The sequence below is a fragment of the Lepeophtheirus salmonis genome, chromosome 13, assembly GCF_016086655.4.
Source record: "Lepeophtheirus salmonis chromosome 13, UVic_Lsal_1.4, whole genome shotgun sequence".
Lineage (NCBI taxonomy): Eukaryota > Metazoa > Arthropoda > Copepoda > Siphonostomatoida > Caligidae > Lepeophtheirus > Lepeophtheirus salmonis.
In genome coordinates, this window is record NC_052143.2 from 31,630,610 (window position 1) to 31,658,059 (window position 27,450).

Genomic DNA, 27,450 nt, shown 5'->3' on the forward strand with positions numbered 1-27,450 from the left:
TACTATCAGTTATCACGTATTAGAATATTATATTATAGACAGTAGATGGGATATATATTTTATAAAAAGACAAACTTACCTATCTGCGTGACGCACACCCGGTATCTGTATATATATAAAAGAGAGATTGTCTGTTTGTGTGTGTGGGGGGGTAGATGTCCTTTATACGTTCCCCCACCATTGAACCTAGGAGGCTGATATTTTGCATGGGTCCCTCTTTTGAGCTCAGACGTGCTTAGACGGGGGTGTCGATTTTTGGTGACTTATGCTATACCCCAAAAAAAAAATCCAGCTCAAGGAGACTAGATAAGGGGCTGAGTTATTTATCTATAAGTGATTGGCGTTTCGAAAAAAGTTATACAAATGACTACGTTTTCTAAATTTATTATGGGCTAAAAAAAGAAATCTGTGAAAATTGGTATTTTGTGTATTTCAGGTGCCAAAAAATGAACTTTCTATGGAATATGGAATTAGTAAATGGAATATATTTTGTAGAAAATTGTCGGGAAATTCGTTTTCATATAAATTTGACAAATAAAAATTGATGTTTAACTAAAACATCTAAATAATTTTTCAATTTTTTCTCTCTTTTTTTTCCATTTTTCATCAAACGTCGATTTTCAGTGTTTTAAGCAAAAATTCCACAAGACGATGCTTTTTGCGCAAAAAATGACGACTCAATATTTACAATGGAGTATTTTCAATTTCTGGAACATTTTATTACATAATTTTTATAATATTTGCAAACATGAACCAGTTATTGGATGTCATTTTTTTGACAACATTATTCTTCATAACTTTTTGTTTTTGCAAGTTAGAAAAAAATATTTGTAGGTTTGTATATCTTTAAGATTTTTATAAATGCTATTTTTTTTAAGTAAATAAAAAATGAACTTCCCATCTAGACCATTTTTTAGATGCATAAATGTTGGTTAAGGTTAGAAGAGGCAATAATAAGATAATTTTTTTTTTTTTTTTTTTGGGGGAGGGAGTTGCTATATACCTTACTTAACTGGATTGATATAGTGTCAAGAATCCAAGAGAATAAGAATTAGAATTATCAGGATTTTCTTCGACAACAACAAATATTTATATTCTAATTATTAGTATCTGTAGTATATAGAAGTATCGTTTGAATATTTTTTTAATAATCTTAATTAATTTGACCGTTTTCAATGTGATTTCCCTCTTCCCCCTTAGGCCCAGCAATGCCGGGTAATCCTTAGCAAGTAATATTATATTACAGACAGTAAATATATCATGTCGTGGGTGTTATTAAAAGAAAAGAAAAACATAAATAACAAAACAGTTCCTTGACCTTTTGTCGTCAAACCTCCTCTATAAAGTTATACTCTGTTGAATAAAAGTTTTGAACCCTATAAGAAAGCTTCCACCTTTATATCGAAAAGCGTTCAATATGTTCCAAACACGTGTAATTAAAAAGTCAATTTTAAAATACGTTTTATGTTGACTTAAGGTAGCTATCATCCAGTACTGTAAGTTACATCTACCCCGTATTCCTCTTTAATTTTTCCTTTAGGATTGTATGGAATCCCAGTGTTGACCGATTATTAAATCAGACCAACCCATACCGAATTTTAAATGAGACCGATCCAGACGATTTTTTTTTTGATAACGATCCACATTAGATAAAGGTCATTGACTCCCCACTTTTGTGATGTTTGTATCGTTATCCAGGGTATTCCGTAGGATTTTATTTGGGAGGGGGAATCTAAATCCTTTATTTAAAGGGAGGGGCAGCCTCTCTAGCCAACCTCCTGTACACGCCCCTGTTATTGTCATACAAATTAACCAATTTATTAATTTGCCATTTCTAAATCAGATGATTCGTTGAAATTTTGTCTAGCTATTTATTTGATTAACATTTACAATAATAAAAAATCATCACGCCCATGGCACCTCTCATGACGTCACCATTATATAATTTAACCCCTCACTTCAAATACATTCCGCTACGGCTGTTCCATACTAAACTTATTTTAAGGACCGAGTTAGTTCCGTCCAATAAAAAAATAATGGTCTGAGACCGGTCTATGATTGTCAGACAGAAACCCAACACTAATTCGCATATAATGCCTCAACTTATTTCTTCCTCTAATCCGCACAACTGTTATGTTACATATTTACCTAAGTATATACTATATACATGTTATGTCACATGTGCCTGAAAGCAATATGTACTACTCCTTAAGCAAAATATACATACAAATACGTTCAATAATAATTTCAGAAAGTACTACCTATTCGAGTGAGAGTTTAAAAAAACGCTGGAGCAGAGATGATATTTACCTTCCAACAAATACATACACAAAGTCAGTCTATGTAATTTCTATTATTCATATTATTATATGTAAGGCAAGCATTCCCCTCTTTTTTTCCAAGTCATAAATATTTACCTTTGTTTTTTAAGAGAAAAAGTGTATGCTCTCATTATCAAGATAGAACTAGTGTTTTTTTTAGTGATGTGTCTCGAGCAAAACTCGTAAATTGGTACTCGAGTTTTATGAAGTAAACAAAAAAAAAAAAAAAACCACAAAAACTCGGGTCGTCTGTCTAAAATGCGAGTATTTACTCGTAACTCGTTGATTTTTTTTGAGAATATTAAAATGTGAATCTTATAATTAATAATTAGAGAGTGGAAAAGCAATTTATAAATGACATAGTTTCAATAATCCTATACATAAATTATGATTTTTGACTGGCAAATTTGTTAACATGCAAAAAGTATTCGGTAGTGCCAGGGCGTCTGCAGGGGGTGGACTAGAGGGCCTGTAGTCTCCCTAAATTATTGAACTCTTGTCTTTAACACTCAAAAATTATCATTTAGGCAAAAATTGTAAGTTTAATACCCATGAGAGTAATGAGTATTCAAGGGAGTTAAGAGTATTCAAGTTAATAACGAGCATACCCCGTAATTCCTCATGTGGTTTTTTTATAACTTCAAAAATACTCGAGCAGCAAAATTCAGCTCGCGGTACATCACTAGTTTTTATCATTATCATCATCAGAGAGGGAAGCAAACAAATAAATGATATTTAAAAAAAACTTAATAAAGTTTGTTTGACAACTTTATTCATTAAAAGTATCATCTTATGATGTACTGGATGGATACACCAATGGTGCAGGAGCGCTGTTTACTTATATTTGTTTATAAAAAAAGCTAAAAATATTGACACCATCTTTTGGCAAAATAATACAACTATCTGAATAATAATATATTTTGATAAAAAATAATATCAGTACTGTTAAAATTTTTCGGAACACGGGCTTTTTTTTTATACAACAAGTTACAGACTCTCACAACACCTTTTTTAATTGCCTCCTGCCCTATTATTTATAAATACTATTGTGCTGCACCTTATTTAGGACCACAATCAAGGTTCCATCCAGTCCATTTCACTACCTCTAGTCTGTCCTGAAAGAAGGCAAAATTGATTCCACGTGACGTAAATGAAGATTGTTTTTGTGGTGTTAATTATTCTGTTATATAATATAATAAATTATATATCGGAGTAATATGTTCCTTTTAAATATTCTGCAAGATATGTGCAATGTTCTTAAGACTTTTTAAGTTTCATTAAGAACGCTTCAACTTTTTTTTATTATTAACACATACGGATAATAATTTTGCCAAATTTATTTTTTCAGTACAAATTATAAACATAGACATTTATGTATGAAAATTGATTTTTCTAGTATGACCATCACAAGCACGTCTACAGAAGTCAAGTCGCTGAATCTATTTTCCACTAATTTTTTTAATAAATTGACCAATATTGCAGCAATTTTGGGTTTGATACTTTCTCTGAGCTCTACTAACGTCGCTGGCTTATTATTGTAGACCAAGGTTTATAGAAATACAAGGTTAGACCATCATGTAATCGGGCTTGCTAAAATTTTCAATCTGATGTATTGCACCGATTGCTGGGCAAGATAGGAAACTGTTGACAAAAAACACATCCACTCATGGTCTATGACGTCAATATTGCTATAATTTTCAATTTTATATATCATACCGACTACTCGGGATGAAAAACAGATTTTTACCCAACACGCAACCACTCATCTACTATGACGTCAATATTAAAAGCGTGGTGGAAGTAAAACATCATTCTTATACGCGCTATGGTATAACCTTGTGTTTCTATTAATCTTGGTGTAGACCAATGACTTCACATGACTCCAAATAAAATAAACTAAAGGCGTTAAATCGTAAAATTGAGGCGGCCAATCAACGGGTCCATTTCTTGAAATAACGCATTCAAATTAGTACTCATGGTGCAATAGTGATTTCCATTTACAGTAATGTGACGAATATCATCATCAACCAAAAATATGGCCCAATGATCCCTCCTGCGTGAAATCCATACCAAACAGTATTTTTTTCGGGATGCAATGATGTCTCGTGACGTACCTGTAGATTGCTTGCTGCCTGACCAACGCATATTTGCTTATTAACTAAGCCATTCAGCAAAAATGAGTTTCATCACTTCAATGGTGGTTTTACGATAAAAATCAGTATGGAAGTGTTAGTTTTTAAAATAAATTTGGATAATTTGAAATCGATGATCAAGAGTATATCACTCCATGACGAAATAAATACAAATTAAGTTTCTAAATGTCAAAGGAAGAAAAGAAATATGGCATCGTTTTTTTCCCCTATCGGATTTTTTTTTTTTTTTTTGAAGTGTTCCAACTGAAAAATCCTTTACATATTACATCTATCTTAGACTAATTTTAGACTTGACTGGATCACATAAATAAGGACCGACACTTAGCTACACATTACATGTTAAATCTAAAATAATAAATTTTTGCAGGCTTCAATAATGCTTTTATTTATTTATGTTTAAAGTCTTTTAAACAACCAAGGATGAACATTAACCACGCTAGAATGTAGTTGCAAGTTTGACCTGGCAACATTATATAATGGTGACGTCATAGTCAAGCAATCCTACAATGAATGGTATTATAGAAATATTATACTCAAAAAGTTTTTCATCTACCCAAAAAATAAATATGATTAATCAAAACCGGTTACGAATCTTGATGAGAATGGGAATTCTATTTTTAGAAAAGGGAATATGATTGCAATTCGGCTTGTAAAAGTTAACTTATCTTCTAAATTTGTATACTTAAGTTTTAAATTGTACAATTTTCATATACAAGTTATAACCAGTACGAGTAGTTAGCACAAGTTATTTTATCCATAAAAGGACAAGATTGTGTGATTCATCCATTCTAGAAGACGTTTTCAAAAATATCGTTTTACGTGAAACGAAACTCCGGCTTCGTGTGGATGCACACTCAAAATGGATAAATATTTATTGTTTTGCTCACAAAACGCTTCGGTGGAGTATTTGATCCTTTGCCAATTTTGTAAGTTTGCTCACTGATAAAGATCTTATATGCGATTGAGGTCCGGAGACTACTCCATGAACATAAAATACTTCTTCTTAAGATACTCCTTTCTTGACTCGGCTGTATGTTTTTGTTCATTTTTGTGCTGGAAGACCACTTACACGACCCATTTAGAGTGCCCTAAATGAAGATGGTTCTCACCCAAGATTTCTTGGAGATGTTCTATACTCTCTTTGATGTGATGAATTCCTCATTTCCCTTTAGGAGAGAAACACCACCAAAATATAAAGTTTGACCTGCTAGGCCCAATTCAGAAATAATTTCGCCATTTCTTCCTTAAGCATCAAGGATCCCTTATAATATCCCAAAATACACTCCTGCCAGCGCCTTGATGCTCTGTAAGGCGCTGGCAAATAAATTAAATCGGTTTCGGGGCCCAGTGGTGAACCTGCACAACCCATGGGACGGAGTGTATTATAGCACATAGAAGGGGTCCTTGATGCTTTGAAACGTGGGGGTGTTGGGTGCAACCTGTGATTCTGTAAGTATTATAGAATATTAGAATGGAATCTTGATGATTAGAAATGCGACGGAGGTGGAGTTTAAACTCCCTTAGGGGCCAGCACTTCACCATATTTTGGACATTAGGAGGGATCCATGATGTTCAGTGATTAAAAAAAAATAAAAATACAAAACACATATTCGCAATAAATTTTAATTTTTTTGTTCTAAATATTGATATTTCGCTAATATTTTTAGGGTTATTTGACTTCCAGTTTTCGTCAAATTAAATGGTAAACATAAATATGAACAGATACAAATTTAAAACTTTTAGCCTATTACTATATTTCATATCTTTTAACTAGTTGAAAGAAAAAATACTATGCTTCAAATCCCATACTACCAACACTCGACTTGGAATGTTTCCATAATGCTTCAAATAAGCTGTTTTTTAATAATAAAGAAGTATATTTAAAAATACTTTTTTTAGTAAAAATGAAGATGCAAGATTGTTTTGTATTTTTTTATAATATTATATTTATAGATAAGTTTATACATATTTTGGCTTGGAAATATTTTACGGTATTAAATACTTATGGTTAGTACAAAAAAGAGAAACGGATACAAAGGTATAAAACAGAATAAATAATCTATTTTTTCTCAATAGCTTTTTGCTTTTTGGGAGCAGTGATCATGAGGATACCATCAGAGGAGAGATTAGAACCAACTTCCTCAATGATACAATCCTCAGGTAAGGTATACTTTCTCGAAAACTGAGAAGAGATAAACTTTCCATCTTCCTTCACTTCATGCTTCCCTTCCACACAGAGAATTCTATTCTCTTCGACATTGACCTTAAGCTCATCAGGACGATAGAGATGAGTATCCAGGGAGATTTCAAACTTCTTATCATCATCACGAACTTGAATAGTAGTGTCATCACGGGAAGCATTTGCAGATTTCTGAAATACCTTCTCAATTGATTCTGGGGCATTTCCATCCTTGCTTAATTGACGAGAGAGCATCCAGTTCCGTTTAGGAGGAATTGCTTGCAAGGTATTCATTTCGGGTACTTCCTTCCAAAAGTCATTGGACTCCTTCATCATGTTTTCACGGATTTTGTCGAAGTCGGACCATGTGGATTCAAAGAAGGGGTCTTGCCAAAAGACATCTCTTAATGTCATAGGAACTCGGGACATGATGTATGAATAAGGCTATTCAAATGATTTGCACTAGTGAGAACTGTAAATATACTTAATATATGTTGTAGAACTTATGTCTAAAAAGTTGTAGGGAAGGCTGGGAGACACTGAGGGAAATATTATAAAATTTAGTACTCTTGTCGGGCACGCCTGGAGAGTGCGGTGATTATTATTTACGTTAGTGATAGGAAGGGGTAATACAGAAAACTTATTTTTGATGTGTGACTTCTTCTTATTCCTTATATTATGTAGCTCTATACCTAATAGTTACAATACATTTATTTATGATTTTTCTGGAATCTCATCTTTGAAGGAGTAGGTAGAATGTAGGCGTTGTATTAATTAATGAATCAAATTATAGATTGTTTTCATGTGACGTCATCGTTGATGTTGTCGTACATCTTAAAGCAGTGGCGTCCTTAGGGAGGGGTGGGGGCTGTAATCCCCTAAATCATGGAAAATAAATTATTAGACATCTAACGAAAAATCAAGCCCTCCCCCCTGCGGACGGCCACGTGAAGGCATACACACAACAAAATGGATAAGAATTAAGATTACATTAAGAGTAAGGAAAATGCTGAATAAATTGAGTATTATTTAAAAACAAATAATAATATTTTAAATTAAATTAAATTTTTCAATTTTTTTTCGAAAAAATTAAATTTTCTGTGAATAGCTTCGGGTTTTTAAAATTTTCTACAAAAAAATTAATATTTGAAATTTTTTACAAAAAATTTAATATTTGAAATTTTTTTCCAAAATTTTATACTTAAATTTTTTTTCCAAAATATTATATTTAAATTTTTTTCATAAAGTTTTTTTTTTTTAAGAATTGCTAGTGATTTTGTAATTTTGTGCAATTTAAAATAAAATACAAAAATTTAATTTCAAATAGTAAATTTTTTGAAAAAAATTTTAAAATATGATAATTTTTCCAGCAAATTTAAAATATAAATATTTTTTTTTGAAATAGCTTTGAATTTTGTTGGAAAAGGTGTATTAATTTAAATTTTGATAATTTTTCCAAAAATATTTCACTCTTACATTTTTTTTCAAAAAAATTCAAAAAACCATAGTCTTTTCTCCCGCCCACTCCTACAAAAAAAGAAAAAATATATACGCCCTTGATGTATCATGTGAAACGATAGTTGACTGCAAAATACTCTGGGTATTTTTGTGTCAGCGAGGTAAGATTACCAGATTTTTTTAATGAATATCGGGGACATTTTTAAAGCAGAGATGAAAAATCATATAACATTATCTATATGAATTTAAAAAAAAAAGACAAGTACTTTTTCATATATTTTTATTAGGAATGTACCGATGCCAAAATGTAATCCAATACCGATTCAGACTCCGAGACCATATTTATGGACAATTCCGATAATGTTTCTTTATTACGTATAAAGGAATTGCATAAACAGTTTTTTTAAATGTTTAAATTTCTACTGATTAGGTTTAGGCAAGAAAATAGATAAATATCAATCATAATTACTATTATATAATTAGTTGTAAATAATTTTAAATTAATATGTATAAAAGTTAATTAAACTAACTTAACCTATACTATTTTCTTACTTGATACTGTATATAAATAAGTATCGGTGGAATCGGCAGTGTTGAGCTGATATCCAATTCTGATACTTCATAAAATACATATTTTTGTCGATACCAATTCTGATGCATCGTTACAACCCTTATTTTAATCAGTTTTATGATTAAATGATATAAATGTTGTAATTCAACAAATGGTTGACATCACCAAACATCCAGCCACTGAGAAAGACAAAAATACCAATATAAGTTAGAATGGGTTTTTGAGTTTGAAGTTTTCTTGCATTAATTTATTTATTACAATCGGTAGTGCCCTGCATTGCCTGGTGTTATTAGGCGTAATATAAAAGATTGGTTCTCAAATGGGGGTACGCGTACCCCTTTGGTGTACTTGGAGGCACTCCAAGGGGTACTTGAGATTTTGAAATAATAATGAAAGAATAATAATAATAGTGGTACATAACTCAGAGGAGTCCGCAGGGGGTTAATCTGGAGGGCTGTAGTTTCCGGAACTAAGAAATTTTTGTTTTTTAATAGAAAATTTAATATTTGATTTTTTTTGATAAAAAAAATTCAAATATTTCAAATTTAATTTAATTTTCCGTGAAAAGCTATGGATTTTAAAATTTTTCTCCAAAAATTGAATATTTCAAAAAAAATTTTATGATTAAATTTTTTTTTCAGAAAATTGTATAAGTAAATTTTTCATCCAAAAATTTGATTTTTTGAAAGTAGCTATAGATTTTTAAAGTTTTTTCACAATTTTTTTTTGTCACTAACTCAGGATTTTTGAAAAAAAAAAATAGAATTTTTTTCTCTATAAATTTTAATTTTTGGATTTCTTTAAAACAAAGATAAAAAAACAAAGCTCAAAATATAATTCTGCGGACGACCCTGTCACTGAAGCTAAAAATACATTATGTTGCTTAGGGCGTATTGGGTTGAATAAATATTTTACAAGCTTTACATCATTGAAAAAAGGTTTAGAATCCCTGATCTATAGGACAAATTTTGCTTGCACAATATAAATAATAACTTTCCCAAGTAAGTTTTAACTACCAAGGTTAATAGAATCACAAGGTTAGTCCAAGCTGTAATCAGGATTGCCAGAATTTTCAATTTAATATATTGTCCAACTACTTTGAAAAATAGACAAAATTTGACAAAACACGAAGCCAATCATAGTCTATGACGTCACTATTCCTAAAATTTTCAATTTGATGTATCGTGCCGACTGCGGGGCAAGAGATAAAACACGCAACCACTCATACACTTTGACGCCAATATTGAAATGCGTGATGGAAGTCAAACATTAGTCGTACACGCATTATGGTATAACCTTGTATTTCTATTAACCTTGGTAACTACTAATTACAATAATACAAATATAAGTTCATATGACGTAATATCTCCTAAATATATTAAGAATAATAATAAGAGTTTGAAAAAAAAAAAAAAATTAGTGATGCCTGATGAGTAGAGATTGAATTTGTGTAAGAGCAAGAGCAGAGGGCAGGAGCGAGACATACGGTATTACTGAATTAAGACCCTTGTAGGTCACAGCTGTATGGTATATGATTTTGGGTGTAAAAATGAATTACTCCTACAGGGAAGTTAAGCTTAACTTTTTTCATCAAACAATTGCAAATTAATATTTTCCCCATTTACAAGGTTTAAACTAACGAAATATATACAAATAACTAATACTTTGGTTCAGAAATATGCCTGATGCAACACCCATTTAACTTTATTGTTGACATTTTTTATAAATGCTACAATATTCGAGATATTGTATATTTTGTTTCATTGTAATTACTTAGAATTTGGTGCTATTGCATTAAAAATGGTACATTTAAAATAACATTAGTGCAGGTCAAATACAATAATTATATTTAAAATATATATGTATGTATTTTAATTCTATTATTGATTTTTAAAACAATTTACACTATAGATAGGCTACATTTGGAGGGAGATATTAACACACCCACGGACCACGACTGATTAAATAGTGGACTAAAAGAAGAAATAGCACACATTCAACCGGTGTACTTTTCTTATCGCTATATTTAATTTTTCTTTACACACATCCCATTTTTACTGGTGAGTACTTTAGTCTAAAGGAGTGCTCACAAATAATAACGAACAAAATTCATTTTAACATACCAGTTTTTATTCATTTATATTCAAATCTGAATATCTATTCACATTAATTTTATTTTATGATATATATAAGCGACCCATAATAAAATAAAACCGAAACACTGCTCCTGTTATATGCACACACCTGAAATATTTCATAATTTCCACTGCACTATCATTTCTTTTATCAAATATACATATATGTGTGGCAATAACATAAAAGAAGGTTGGACGTTAAAAAAAAAAAGATAAAACAGAGAAAAACGCAATGCAAGTTTTTTACGTCAATAAAAAACCCAAAGAGGAATTTTTAAAGAGCCAACTACTATATTAAACCACTGACAAACTCTTCAACAAGTTATTAATATGAATGATATTTGTTTAAATTTTTACAACAACATATTATATACAAGCTCCGTCAATTTGATATTACGGTATTTGAACTTTAAATCGAATTTTGATATCATTGATATAATCAATTTCAGTGTGTGAGGCATTTTCTTAACCAGCGAATCCCTTTGATCTTTTCATTATTCTTGGAACAAAACTGATAATATAAATAATACTTATACCCTCTTCTTTAAAAATAATTTTCACGTCATGACGTCTCAGTATTTTTTATGATCAGTGTTACCCAATAACCGATTGTTATCAGGTTCAGTTAAAATAAAAACCCCCGCTCCTAAGGACTTTATCACTTTTTTGAATTAATTTAAATTATATTACACATATCAACGGATACATTTATCATACTGTACACTTTTTATAGCTTAAATAAATATACATCAAAATGACTTAATGCAAAATAATTAAAAATGCCCTCTTAGTATCTATATTGAGTAAGTATTTTCATTTTTTGAATTGATCGAGATGTTTACCCTAATTATGACCACGTAGGACAATGCGTTTTTGCATATGTCGTTTTTATACCGTAAGATAAATTTTCTACACATAAACGAAATTCGACAAAAAGTTGAAAACCAAACCGCTCTATTATGCATACGAGTACTGATGAGTGATATTCCCTTCTTGAAACTACTTATTATGGAGGCTCTCTGAGGTAAATGTTAAAAACATAAAAAATATCAAGTGTAATTATGTATTACAACTCGACGATGCTTGACGATTTTTAAGCAACAAAATATTTTTTTTTTTGCGTATTCAACACATATTCGCAATGTTTCAAATACTCACATTAGTATTCGTATATTAGCTGTTCCATATAATTATTCGTATTTGTAAATATTATATGTTTTTTTTTAATAATTTGTAGAATATTCATCCACATAATTAACAAAGTTGATATTTTCAATATCCCATTTTTAAAGTAAGAATAATATTTTCTTACAAAAACATTAGGATCCATATCCGGAAATTTAAGATTTCTTCATTGTTTATTTGTTCGATCCAGCACTAATGCACTCTATAAATATGGAAGGGGTGTTTATTAAGAAATAACTATGTATATAAATTAGAAAAGGAAAAACGGTTGTTGCATGTGGTCTTTCTTCTTTTTTTGTGCATTATTGAATAAGTGTCAACATCTCCCTCTACAAGAAAAACTTTTGTCCATCTTTGGTATCAATTGATATAAAAATACATATTAAAATAAATATATGTGTAGGTTTATTAGTAAAAAATCAATAGCAATATTTCTTGGCAAAAAATTAAAACCTTTTATCAGTATTTTTACTCATTATATTTGAACACTAAATGACCCATCAAATTTCAAAACATTTTCATAAAAAACATAACGATGTATACCCCTTAATACAAAGTAATTTATCTTGGAATTGACATTAAGACTATTGCAATTCAATTTAGTATGATAAAATTTGGCCACTTAATTGATAAAAGACAATTGTTTACCTCAGATATATTCAAATATTCTTCAGATAAACCAGAGAGACTCGGAAGTCGAAAAATATAAAACATATACAATATATGCAATAGTAAACCATTTTGAAAAATAATAATAAAAAAGAGCTACTTAATCGAATAGTAATTTTTTTGTAGTGGGGCCTCTACGTTTTTAACATACTTAATGAATTTAAATATAGTTATAATATTTTCCCTGCACTAAATCTATTTTAAATGTAGAAAGTTCTCCTCATTAGAGCAGTAATTTTTTTTCTCCCTCCAAAATCCTAAAATAGGCAGCTGATATTAACAAAAGTCTTGATTTAGGTATACCGTATGTCTCACTTTTACCTTTTCCTAGCGGTATTACAAAAAAGCCATCTCTATCTATAAAATACGTTCTTCCGTTATGTAAAAATAAAAGAAGCCATAAATGAAAGTCGTTACCTTGCCAATTTTAAGAATATTTGGGATGAGAGGAGCTTAGTTAATGTAACTTATTATTATATCGGCTAAGAGTAGCCGTGAGAGGAAGTAAATTGTTGGTACGTGACCGAGAGAAAGAGAATGAATTGAGTGGAGGAGACTTAGCCTATGTATGATGTTTTATTTACATCGTCATACTGCCAGGAGATGTATAGGTAAATACAAATATAAAAGTATATATGCATAAAACGGCTTAAGATAATAAAGGAGATTGAGTGGAGGGGGGGGTGGCGTGAGAAACGGAATTAGTGAAAATACACAAGATTAATAAAAAAAATATAGTAAGGTCACATAGACAGGAATAATTCCAATGGGGAAGGGACGACCCCTAAGTACATGCTATATTCCTGTAATAAAGTTGTGAGTTATTCATTGTTTTTACTATAACTCATATCAACCATTATGTATTACCAGGTGGAGTACCAGTCATTGCACAGATTGTTATATGTCGACGAACAGATCAACTTTGTTTTAATAACATGTAAGATAACTCTCCGAAATCATCAGTTTTACTCTACGTTCTTCAAGAGCAGACTCACTCGTTTCTTACTCGATACGTAGGTGATAGATGTTCTCTCCTCAAGAATGAAATAGTACTCATTTTTTTTAATATGATGTGAAAAACCTGGTAGTACTTTAGCTAATAGTTAAAACTTAACTAAAGTTACATTCTTATTTTTAAATTTGATTAAATGTACTTCCTATTTTTTAATATAATTAGACGCCTGCGAGGTTTCATTCATTTTTACATACATACTATTTTTACACAACTCTATACACAGAGACAATAGACAGAACATCTAATTATATATCACTAGTGTGTGTGTGGTCATGAATGACGTATAGTAAGAATGATTGTTTGCTCATCGGGAGTTATAAGAGTGAGTCCCTGTTGGATTCGGAGTAGAATTAAGAATCGACATCAGAGTCATTTCAGCCTATATGTTCTAGTGGGTGATGTAATAAAACGTTATGACAGATACGTTGCTCTTCCCCAAAATATTCTTCAAATTGTTAGTTACACAAAGTTAATTTTCGGTTTCTTTTATTTTTACATACCGGCGGGACATATTTTATGTATTACAGTCTTTTTTATAGATATGACGTCACCGCTCCATTGTATTGTTATTTCCAAAATCAAGTATCTACACTCATAAATGACTTACAGATAGAATACATACAAATACAGATAAACTTGCCTTAAATAATATCGATTATGTACATCAAAATATACAAAGCTAACAACATCACGTGAGAATTCATAACTGTACATACAATTTCCTTTATTTTTTGAAGTCAAATAGGTTAAAAAGTATTCTTATTTATCAACAAAAAGAATATTTTATGAGAAAGGAAAAGAAAAAAAGAGAAGTTGAAAGATTGATGATTGTTGAACCTTATCTTTGTATTGTGTATTTTGTTGTCAGCTGTCGAATTTTCTACTTCCCCCCCCCCCTTAATAGGATTCAGAGCATGGATAAGTTGAGTTCTCTCATAATAAGCGGTGAACAATTATTTGATATCAATTTCATAGTTGGTAAGAATACCAAATCATTTTGTAGCTTTCTTTTTGGAGGAAAGGTTGCGAGGTAATAGAAAGATAATGATGTGCGAACAGTAAGCTTGTAGTTTTCGCTTGTTTGCTTTTCATTTTTGTGACCCGTGACATCTCTGACCATAGATCTATGACAATATTGTAATGAAAGAAGCCACGAATGTATTTGCTCGTGAATGACGGAGGGAATAAGTGTTAGTCCTTGTTGGACTTAGAATAATTATGAGATACGGAGTGGGATTTTTGTTTATTTACTTCATTTCAAGGCTGCTCGCAGCTAATTTAATAAAACTCCATGACAGCTAATCTTCTTTTCCTCCAAAGCATTCTTCCAATTGGGAGGTTAATCCCAAACAACATATGTATAGAATTAAAAGAGCATGCGGGCATATGATCTGGCAGTCTTCTTTTGTAGTGATTGTCACCTTGTCTACATCAAACTCGTTAGACAGACCATTCATGGAATTTGTGGGGTCCTCCTTGATCTTTTTCTTCAGGTCTCCCAGAAACTCTGAATCCCTTTTCAAGTTGTGTCTCACACTTCGGTCTTTCCTGGAGAGGTCTTTTCCATCCTTTTTCAACTTGGCCACCTTGAAAATGAGGCTCCTGGAGTACTTCACAATGTCCATAATCTCTGCCACCTTAATTTCGGCATCCAGAAGGTCTGAGATCCTCTGCCTTTTTGCTTCTTGCTCACTCATGATGAAAGATTTGATAAATGTTTATTTTTGTTTACTTATGCAGAAAGGATAGGAGATTTGGAATATTCAGGGGAAAATCACAAAACCTCTCTACTTTAACTACATAATTAGCATTTATTAACAGTACACGTTTTGCATCCGAACCCAGTATATTTTCTTTGAAGTGACTTTGGGGCGACCTTCAGGTTTTTTTTTACATACCGGTGGATATTATTCTTTTTTTATCATCAACAACATCTATGTATTTCTTTGTCAGATGTTGATTTTTTACTTATCAGTGTGCTGAATACCGTTGATTAGTTAAAGTTGACCAATTAATAAATGATTTGAAAACTTTTTTCCTTTTTTTTTCAAACATAAATGTGAGATACAGTAAGGATGGATATGTTCTAGGCATGACTGATTTATTTATTTAGAAATTGTTCATTATTAAATCCATGCAATTATAATTAATTTCATACTTCATCTCATATGATGTATATTTTGAAGAAAACACATTGTATTTCTTTGAACGAGCACTGAGGCAGTCGACTTAAAAGTTCATTGCACTCATTAAAATAACAAATAATAAAAATATAAAGAAATTCATACAATAATAATAACATGTTATTTTTTAAGGAAAAATTAAACTTTTCACAACTTTTAATATTAAATGCTCCAACATTGCCTTATAATATGTGCTTATTTGGAATTACCTTAAAAAGGTACTCAAAATAACAAAATTTTACTTTTGTTAATGAAATGTCATTAACTGGAATGATGTGTCTTAAAAAAGTCAGAATACATTTGTTGAAATATTGTTTTATCACTGATGAGTTCGAACATAACTATGTAGACACAAAATATATCAATTTACCAAACAAATATTATTTGAATCCCTGTATCAAATACATATACAGTCAAATTTTTGACGTACAAGTGACGTAGATTAGGCCATTTAAGTAAACTTTTGTTATTTGAAAAGATCTCAAATCGGAAACGTGTTCAGGTTCTTCAACTTATACATATCTTAATAAGGTTATAGTATTGATTAATCCTATTTGAAAAAATGATATTTACTATTTATATTGATCAGTGCTTGGATACATATCTACATAAACAATTGCATCTCACACGACGTTAATTTTATTGTATCATAACCCTTTTCTTTGAAAAGGAGAAGAAAAAAGGCTCAAAATCAGTTCGTAACTTGCCAATTATACCAAACTATGAATTAATTTTTTAAGAGTTTTTGAGAACTGTTAACAGTTTAGAAGGAGCGAATTCTTATACAACCAATCAATATTCAGAACGATTAGGAAAAAAGAAATAAACATGGACAGCTGACAACAGTGTTTATTCTGTTGTCACTAAGGTGACGCAAAAATATACTGTGTTTTTTTTTCCAACTGTTTCTGCTTCTTTTACTATAATCTTTTTTTTCAAAAATGTTCCTGTTTTTTGAACCAATGGAGTTGCATTGATTAAGTATAAGTAAACATTATAGTCTTATATTTACTCTACGGGACCTATGAACCTACGCACATTGAGTTAAAAAAATAATCCCTCCACAGGGAATTGTCCATTGAGCTACATCGTGGCATTATAACTAGTTTTATGATTTAATTATAGTTAGCTCATTTTAAGCTGTGAACAATTATGAAATAATCCATAAAATAAAATTGTACAAATATAAGGCAACGAACAGATTCTAAAATATATTTTAGATTAAAATTTTGTTCAATTATTTTTTTACATTTCATAAAATTTTGAAATATGCTTGTCTTCGTTTTCCTCATTCATGGTTTGATGTCTCTTGTAATATAGGGCTGGGGATTTATTGATATGATAGTCTGCACTTTGCAATTCTTCCATACATACATTGCACGTGGAGCTTATGTCCTTCCACTTGCTTAGGTGGGCTGAAAAAAGGCCACCTAAAAAAGAGCACTGGACTTTGATGTCCAGTGTAGGTTTGTACAATCTTTCTCTTCCGAGCTTGATACACTTCGACTTTGTATGTCATTTGGTTGATCTGTTCCGACTTGTTTAAGTATTTTATCACTGTGGAGCCGACTCCCACGACGTTTTGGAAGATTACCAGGTATCACGGAAGAAATGCTTCGTTCTCTATCTTGATTTCGTCCAGTGGAAACAACACCCAAAACTGTCTCCATTGCTGTGGTTTGTGCCGATCGAAATGTATGAGTCATTCCCAAGAGTACTTTCCTTTGAATGGTGTTCCATATTTTCCTTGCACTTTTCTTTATTGTGATTGTATGTCCCCCTACTAAACACAATTATCAACTATTATGGGAAGAATAGGCCACAATCATATGTAGTTACTCAATACTTAAGTTGACTCAAGATTAAATTAATTATTATAACAACTTGATAATTTTTTTAATATGACGTACTGAGTCAGAGAGTACTATAGTCTTGAGAGTCTAAAGTACTCTATACATATATACTTCATTTTTTCTTTTCTTTTAATATGACTATAGAAGAAATCTCTGTAAAGAAAAACTAAGTTTACCCATTAAAAAAAGGCAAAAGGTGGATTTTTATGCTTTTTCTCCTTCTTCTTCCATATTTTGTAAGTTATGGATGTGTTAAAATCTCCTTCTAAATGAAGAATTCTCTCCTATATTTGGTGTAAATTGGTTTAAAAATGCATAATAAAATAAAAATATATGAATTTGATTATAATAATTCGGTAATGATATTTTAAATATAAAAGGTTTTCTTCCTAATAGCCGTTATTCATTTTCTCCCCTTAAAATCATATAACAGGCAGCTGATATTACTAATGATCTTAATTTGGTAATTTCAAATGACTTGCTCCCGCTTTTTACTTGCACTCTTACACAAATCCCATCCATAAATTATTTCTTAGATCAAGTATCTACACTCAAAGGGGACTTTACTTAGTACATAGACATATAAACGCAGATAGACTTTGCTAAATAAATATATATTTTATCCTCATTTTGTATAATTTTATCTAAATTACAAACTCACTCATTGAGAATATATTTGAGAAAAAATTATAGAAAATCTCACCCAACAGAAAACATATAGAGTCCATGTTTTTAGTTGTCATGCATGGCCAGTATAAAGCAGAAATTGAATATGTCAGACGTATACTCGATATACATGTGAATTCGATGAATTTTCTATCTTTATAGACATTTTTCGAATCTATATTTGATAAAATTAATATTTACTCTTTTTAATATTGCTCTAATACAAAGTCGTTGATGACCTATAAAAATATTTTATGTAAAAAATGATCTTATCTGAGTTTTGCTCTTATCTAATCCATTTAACTTTATCCAGATTTAAATGTATTTTTACTCAAGAGATAAAAAATATAAAGTGATGACTGATGATGTGGAAAAGAAGTTGACGCCTTCATAATTGACCATAGCATTTAAATTGTAGCTATAATAGACAGGTATATTAACAATATAGAGGGCACTTGAAATATTTGATCCACCAATTATGACTTCACTATCATAGTTAATATAATTGAATTAAAGACTTTGTATTCAAATTTGTGGAATGAGATAGGATATCCAATAATTTTAGTTATTTTTTGAATCTTTAATTGATTTAAGAGTCTTATATTCAGGGCACGACGGACGTTAAAGTTAGTCAATAGGGGAAGTAAATTTTTATTATTACTACCTCTGCAAAAAGTTAAATAGGCAAGAGAACCACAAATATTGGATAATTTAAGACTAGTACAAGACTACAATGAAGGTACTTTTATTATAAAATGAGGTAAGTTGTGGGTATAAAAAAAGAAATAAATATATTTTTGTTGAAACAAAATTTATATTTAATAAAAAGTAAAAATAAAAACGGAGCTTGTAATATGACGAGCGTAGAAATGTCAGCTATATTAAAAAAAGATATCAAAACTGCACAAGAAGCGAAATATTACGAAATTTGTCACGGTTCGCTTTTTGAAATAAACAAACAATTAATATATTTTCCTTTCAGCTGTTTTTGTTAATTTTCATAACTTATCTTGTATGATTTAGAGCAGCTGACTCTTCATATTATGAACTCAAAAAAGTTATTACATGAAATTTGGATTTTTATATTAATTTATATCAATCAAGGGGGTTCGTTTAGAATTTGTTTCATTTTATTCTAAGATATTGGTTCGATTATTAATTTAATGTATATAATAATTGATCACTATTCTTTAAGTAATAATTAACAGTTGGCAACATGAAAATACTGAAAAATAGCTACCATATGCTTTTTTGAATGTTTCCTTTCCCTTTGGACGGACGGTAAGGGTCAGAATGAATAAAAAAAACTATTTGTGAATGCAGTATTTAAGTCATATAATACTAGAAACCTGTAAGCTAATACTCAAACAGTCTCGCTACATATGGGACAGTATAAATGAGAAATTACAACAATGCCATTACATATGCCCAAAAGGTAAATTTTTCATATTTTTATGGAAAAAAAAGTCTTTATTAGGTTTAAATAGTTAAATTTTTTACGTATATACAAAAATCATATCTGTGATATTCATAAATCACAGTTTTAATAAAATTATTTAATTCCAATATCAAGCGCATCACAGGCTTTTTTTAAAGTATAGGTGTACAACCGACTATTTGAATATTATAATTTGGTGTTTTATCATGAAGTATGACCAATGGCTTAATAAAACTTATATTATATCATTCCAGTCATTTCTCAGTTCTTATACTCCATTTGTAGAGAGTGTGCTTGAGCCTTCGCTTACAGGTTTCTAGTATTACATGATTAAGGAACGACTTCACGTATACCATTGGGCTAGATAAAGGCCAGCAGGCCCTAGCCGGACTGGTTTTTACTATCCACAGGCTAGCGTGACAGTCGAACCCTGCATATTTTGGCCCTAATTTTGCCCTTTCAAATAAAATCATCAATTTATCTTTTTATTTATTTATTGTGACGATCAATTTTGGCTACTTTATATGCAATTAGCAGGGTTCCAAAGGGTTAATAAGAAATACTTGTTGATAGAAATAGAGGATTATTCGTCAACGAGTAAATATGTATATAATCTAGTCTTCATTTTAAGAAAAAGTGTTCTACCTTGCTTGTGTGTTGATGAGCGACATATGCAATTGCTTAAGAAACGACAAAGAATTGAAGAATATCATACATATGTTTATTTCATATATGTAGGTTTACATTTCTTTCGACATTTGAATTAATGAATAACGCATAGTAACATATATGAGATCATATTATTCAACAACTCAAAATGGAATCATGCTAATTGAAAGGAAGTTAAAGATGTCTCACATATATACATATATGTTAAGATTATAATTAGATGTGAGAAGTTATAAATATATTTTTGTGTATCTGAAAACATGAATGAAGATTCTAAAAAATATTTTAAATATGTTCTGTACAAACAAATTGTACATGTTACAATTTCTTCGTCTACAAATGAGTGATCTAATCACAACATTGGCCATTCTAATTACCAGCTATTAATTGACAATTGAGAAAAATTTCAAAAATTCACAGCTATTCTTTAAGAAACTAACTTTTTGGAAAAAAATTTAAAATTCCATAGCTTTTCAGAAAAAAAAATTAAATTTTGTGGAAGAAAACTAAATTAAATTTCAAATATTAAATTTAAAAATCAAATATTCAATTTTTTGCTTTTTTAAAGCAAAAATTCCTTAAACTGGGTGTGAGGGGGGAGGAGTACATCCCTTTCAGCCCACTCTCTAAGGATATCCCTGATTTATATGTAATATAACTGTAGACATTTTAACTTTCTAATGTTCCAGAGAGTACTTATATTTTAATGATTTGTATTCAAATAGTCAAAATACCACCATTAATATATTGATCATCCATGGAATATTCAATTATTGTATTTTCCTCATCACTAGTTCTGTAAATCCTTCATATAAAATTTATTTACCTCATTTTTGGGTTGTAACTTGTACAAAATCACAACTTGTACATATACATAAACATGTATCATGTGATTCAATTATTATGATTTGCAATACAATACTAATCGAATGACAAGCAATTATTTATAATCAAATGTACAATCAATAAAAATATATTTGATGTATTTGCCTTATTGTTAATTGAATAGAAGAATTGAAAATATATTATCAAAGTCAATCAGATAATAACAGTTTCATAGTACATGTTACATAAGTATAATGTTAAATTCATTCGACTGGACTACAGATAAAAACAGATTTTTAATTCTAAGAAACAAGCAAAAAAAAAAAGAAAGGCTTCATCAAAATATGAAACTTAACAGTACACATGAAAAATCCAAAATAAAGATAAAAACAGACAAAGAACATCTAAAAATAAAATAACATTAGTAGCATAGTCCATAGTTAACTGAAGGAACTATGTTAAATAATGCCACTCATGTCTCCTAAAGAATGAAAGAATAATAATAAAAGCCTTGGAAAATAAAAATAAAACACTGCTCAGGCTATCAACTACAGAAAAATAACACACGCTAGAAAATACTTAGAATTAACAACTCTACCAATATTGCAAACATAAAACTCACTATGGTTATCATGAACAAAGTGTGAAATATGATTCCAAAGGCTTATACATGCATATGTCAGTAATGAACTATTTTTACATACTTGGCTTGAATTCTATTCGCATTAATCTCTTAATTATTATTCGTTTCTCCTTCTATAATGCATTAAAGCAATTGACTACTTGTTGTTCCATTGATTCATCTATTGATATATAATATAGTAATGAATGCATGTAAATGGTATATGTATTATATAATGCTACCTGTATTTTCATTTCAAATAAAATCGAACAAAAATAAGACACGCTCTGGATAATGTGTAAATAAATACGTCCTAGTACAACTATAATATTATATTATAGTTGTATTTATATATTTTATTTCGACTTATTTTATTAATAAAATTTATTAATTTGAATAACTCCAGAATTGGGTGAAACTTGTCAATAGACAAAAGAATAATTCCATAATGAAGATATACACAAAGACAATCCTGCTGATCATCTTCCTAATTCCCTTTTTTAATTCGTATTCAATATACGTTCTCCCTTTTTCCGTTGTCCAATAATTTTTTTTTTTTTGTGCATTTTTGAATCGATAACCTATAATTTGAAAAACAAACAAACTTAACTTTGAAACACGGGGAACCGATCTAGTTTTATGAAAAAAATCAACTTATAAGCGATAAAAACAAACTTGCTCTCAAGAACCCAGGAATTTGGTCTGATCAGAATGAAACTTAGAGAACTTCCGAGATAAATAGCACTTATATGGATGACTTATTTGGCTTTTATGAAATTGTCTCTGTTCCAATAAATGAAGGGATTTTTGACTTGGTGAATAAATTTTTTTTGATTTAAAAACAAACGTAATTTTTTTAAGGATTTCTTTTCTGCTAATTCTATCAAATTTTAGGTCGCAGGAAACATTTATTTATGGGATATTAAAAAAAAAATAGGACCGAAATTATTTGGTTTTTAGCCAAATAAGTGTTCAAAGTCAATCATACCAACTTCTATTTTTATCTTCCGTACTTTCAGACTATAATTGTCATATTGCCCATTTTTAAGAATAAAAAATATTTTTTTAATTTTATTTTGAAAATTTCGAGAAAGTGTCAATCTTTAAACATTATTTGGACATTATATTAGGTTGGGGAAAACTAATTTTGTATTTCCCGCCCCTTTATTTAACAAAGTATATCTTGTTCATTATTGGATATATTGGATCATACAATAAGGTGCTGCAAGGGTGTGAGTGTATACAACAAACGCTTCTGGACAGAATTGCACTTGGCTGGTTCAGTCGTGAATTATTGTGCGTTAAGTATGGAGGACTGAAATAAATAAATTATATTTTTATTATCTGAAAAGGTAAAACTCGTCAAAAGCTACCAAGAAAATTGGCGATGTATACGAGGCCCATCATCTTTCACTTAGTATTACAAAACAGTGGTTTGAGACATTCCCCCCGCCCCCGCTCAATTCTACCCTCTACTGTAAACAACTCGGCCGTTTGAAGCTTGTAATCGAGCAGAAGCGGTCAGCATTGGTGATTAGGACACAACAAGACATCATCAAGACAACACCTGGGAGCAGACTTTGGCACCAGAAACTCGAACGGGAAGTTCTTATGCATCTACCTTACATTCCGGAACTGGTACCAATTGACTAATATCTGTTCTTGTGTATGGTTAATGCGGTTGGGTGAACAAATTTGTCCTCAATAAAGGCCTGTGAAAATTGGTTGTCACATTTTTTTCCAATAAGGACAAGGGATTCTACGAAAATGGCATAATGAAGTTGGATTCTCGTTGACAACAAGTTATCGAACAAAACAGGGCATCATTGGCTTAAGTTAGATGGTTGTAACACTCCTTATAAAACATTGAAATAAAGCGAAAAATATGAAATCACTTTTCCCCCAACTTACTATTTCTTCAATTTTTACAAATAAAAACAGTTTTCGAATATGTCCTCCAATTATTTCAACTACACAAATTTACGTTTCGAAATAACTTGTACATTGTACAATTGAATAGGCATACTAGGAATTCATGTTGGTTTTTTAGTAACACATGGGCTGAAAAGTCCTGGGTTTCACACTTATAGGCGCTATTATTTTTAATTCGCCTAATTTTCAGTTAGTAACAACCTTCAACATGCAGCTGTCAAAATTTCATGACAATCCGACCATTTGCTAATATTAAATAACAACTTTCTCTATTACTTTTGTATATCCAAAGTGCATTCAAACTCATGTATCTCCCATAAATTATAAGTCGTTATATATATATTCATGGAAGGGTTAGCTTATGTGTTATGAAAGCATTCATTTATTAGATTTGCAGATATATGTATTATACAATTTTCATCCTTAGATTATACATAACATGGGCGGGAAAGTCCCGGGCTTAACAAAGAAAATATGGTGTTTTTTTTTTATCGTTTAATATTGGGATTTTTGAATGATTAGTATTATCATTTATGGACCAGAGTCCCCACAACACTTTTCAAGTAATTGCTTAGCTGGAACAGTATCTTTTCCCATCAATGAGCATTGTAAAATAGCAACCTTCAAAAGGCAGATGCCAAAATATCATGACAATTTTTTCCTTATTTTGATAGTTATTGTGCAATGTGTGACACTTCTTTTTTTTCCAAAACTTTGGATGAGAAACAATTTCATGTTTTTATTTTACAATACTTCTTGATGGGAAAACTATCCATTATAAAAAAATTCAAAAAAGTAAAAAAAAAAAAAGAACAACAGAAATGAAAAAGATATCTATCTGACAGACTAAGATGTACTATTGTTATACACTATTATATTCCTTTATTAAATTGATTTAACTGTTTGCTTGAAAAAAATAATTATTTTATTATAATCAATTAGTTAATTAAATATTTAGGCTTTATTTTAACAGTAAATAGTGGTCATATTGGGTTTCGATTTACAAAATTAAAGTATTATGGAATTGAATGTAAGAAATAAGGATTGTAATTTCAATTTTTTCCAACTTTTTAGCTATATAGCTCAATTGATTTAGACTAAAATACACAATACCATTATTTATTTACATCTCAATATAGATAAATTATTAACAGCAATAATTAATTATATAACATACATAAAAACATATTCTTTTATAATGGGTTCTTATTCATAACTAATTATTATGCATGCATGAGATAGGCAATAAAAAACCATCAAACAAGAGTAATTTTCTAATTCCTTATATAAATTATGACTTGTATTTTGTACAAATAAATTTCTTGCACGTTTTTTGTAATGTTTTTTTTATGCAACGTAAGCAATATCCACATTTTTTGATCTTTTTAGAATATTTATGGTGCAAATTAGATTCATCAGAAGATAGTCAGTTCTTTTTTATTCCTCGTGATTTAAACACATCATTTTCGGAATCCTCTAGATGTTCTCAATCCGGATCAAAAGATGTATATAAATCTGTATTTGTGCTATCATAATTACATGATGTGCCTTATAATATAAAATAAGTAGATTACATAGAAACAACGGAAAATAATTCGTTGGTAAAGATAAAATTGAGAAAATATCTTCGCTTAAATTCAAAGATAGTGTAGAAGAAGAATTTGATGGAGGATCAAAATTGTTATGGTGAGAAGTGGATGGAAACACAAAATCGTATATTCTATTCTTTCTTCCAATAATTTATTTTTCCCAAAATATATTATTCAGGAATAGATGATGGCAAATCAGAGTACATAATTCCAGGTTTTAATAAATTTATAGGAATAGTTTGTCTTCTATTGGGCCATTTTTTAATATGTACAACTCCAGGAAAAGTCGATGTGTAGGTAAATGTATGATAAGTTTTTATGCGTTTGAGGATAACGAAATAATTATCTAAAAATTTCTTCCAATTATACCACAGAAATAGCTGGCATCCGCTCTTTTTAGAAGATATCAAACTAAATTTAGTAGATGTATTTTCGACTACTTTCACTAAATCTTCCACACATTCAATTTTATGTTGATCATAATAATAGTTTTAATAACACCGAAGCTGGTGTCCTGTCAAAACTTTGAATAATTTTCAGCAAGAAAGTGAATATAAATTTCCTCCAATGCACCACAAATAATTATGTATGGTACAAACGCCAATGTAATGTAACTTTGATTCTGGCCTCGGGTAAGGAAAATCCAATTTGAAAAGTGGAAAAAATTAAAGGCTTATATCAACTTTCATAACTGCAATTATCACATTGAATTTTAAGAAGCAGAATTGGATTAAAAATCTATACAATTGACCCTTTCTTACATGTTTCCTATAAATTTTAGAATAGATTATAAAAACTGAGAACGTTAGAAATAAAAATGTACCTGTTCAGCTTAATCAAATATACATATATATTGGTCCTTCATTCTCAGTAGCAAAAAGATTCTTTATATAGAGATATAAAATAAGTTTTTCCCAATTGTATTGACGTATAAGGAATTGATTTAGCCCCAAAAAAGTCAATTGTTAATAGTGTAACAGATTTTTTACGTATTCAACCCTTGAATTGAAATCTGTACTTTCAGTTTGGAGATGGTAAAAGTGCTCTTTAATACTTTCATTGATAATCAATGCCCAATCAACCAAAAGGTTGGTTTGTATAGATTATCTGAACAACAAGGCCAATTCCTTAGAATGGTCATAACAAATATGACAAACATCGCTGCACCTTCCCATTATACTCAACTCGGGAGACACAGACTTCCAATAACGAATGAAAGTTTGTCTACTGCAATATTGATCTTATCCTTGATACAAACATGATTGTTTATATTTATTACAGAAATATACAGAAAACGTATGCCTTTGAGATCATAATGAGATACAATTCTTCTGAATAAAAAATACCATGAGGTTATCCATAAAATGTTTTATACCTTCTCTCCTTTTAATTATATTTTGATTGTACTGGTCATTATATGGATTTACAGTCAATTTATGATGCTTATGTTTGAACCTATTCTTTAAATAATAAGTATATAGTCTCTGAAATGTATATCTTACCATAGCCAAAAGGAAAGAAAAAGTTGTCAGACAAATTCTTCGTCCACTAATTTGGAATTTAATCTTTTGATCTTCCTTATTCAGGGCAGCAAAACGTCTTCAAAAATAGGCTTCAACACTCAATGGAGAAATAGAAGACATATCTAAGCATTGAAGTCGCCGATAAGAATCGTCTTTGAGGCTAAGCCAATTAAAACAAGGAGTTTTATTTCCACAAGTATCCAAAGGTCACAGAAAACAAAAAAAAACTCTGTTCGAGGAACCTTTTATTTCCTTGTCCTTCTTCCACATCCACATCGTAAAATATTACATTTCCATGTTCTGAAGTTCGGATCTTTGATATATATCTAACAATTGAAAGAAAAATAGGGAACTCATTATAATATTAATATTACTAATCAACAGAATGATGGCATTAAAGAATTCAACAATAATATAAAGTAAGCCCTTTATTTCAGATAGCCGGTTAATAACCTAATCCTACA

General features: G+C 30.1%; 1 protein-coding gene across 1 annotated transcript; it reads right to left on the reverse strand.

Annotated features, from left to right (window-relative positions):
• Positions 1 to 6,392: 6,392 nt before the first annotated feature.
• Positions 6,393 to 7,202, reverse strand: LOC121128033 (uncharacterized). The gene has a single exon (XM_040723606.2). It carries the CDS (start codon positions 7,080 to 7,082, stop codon positions 6,534 to 6,536), a length of 549 nt encoding a protein of 182 aa, XP_040579540.1. The 5' UTR covers positions 7,083 to 7,202; the 3' UTR covers positions 6,393 to 6,533.
• Positions 7,203 to 27,450: the final 20,248 nt, after the last annotated feature.

What these genes read in the sequence shown, in the direction of transcription:
- LOC121128033 (XM_040723606.2), bottom strand. Translation starts at nt 7,082, where the DNA reads ATGTCCCGAGTTCCTATGACATTAAGAGATGTCTTTTGGCAAGACCCC.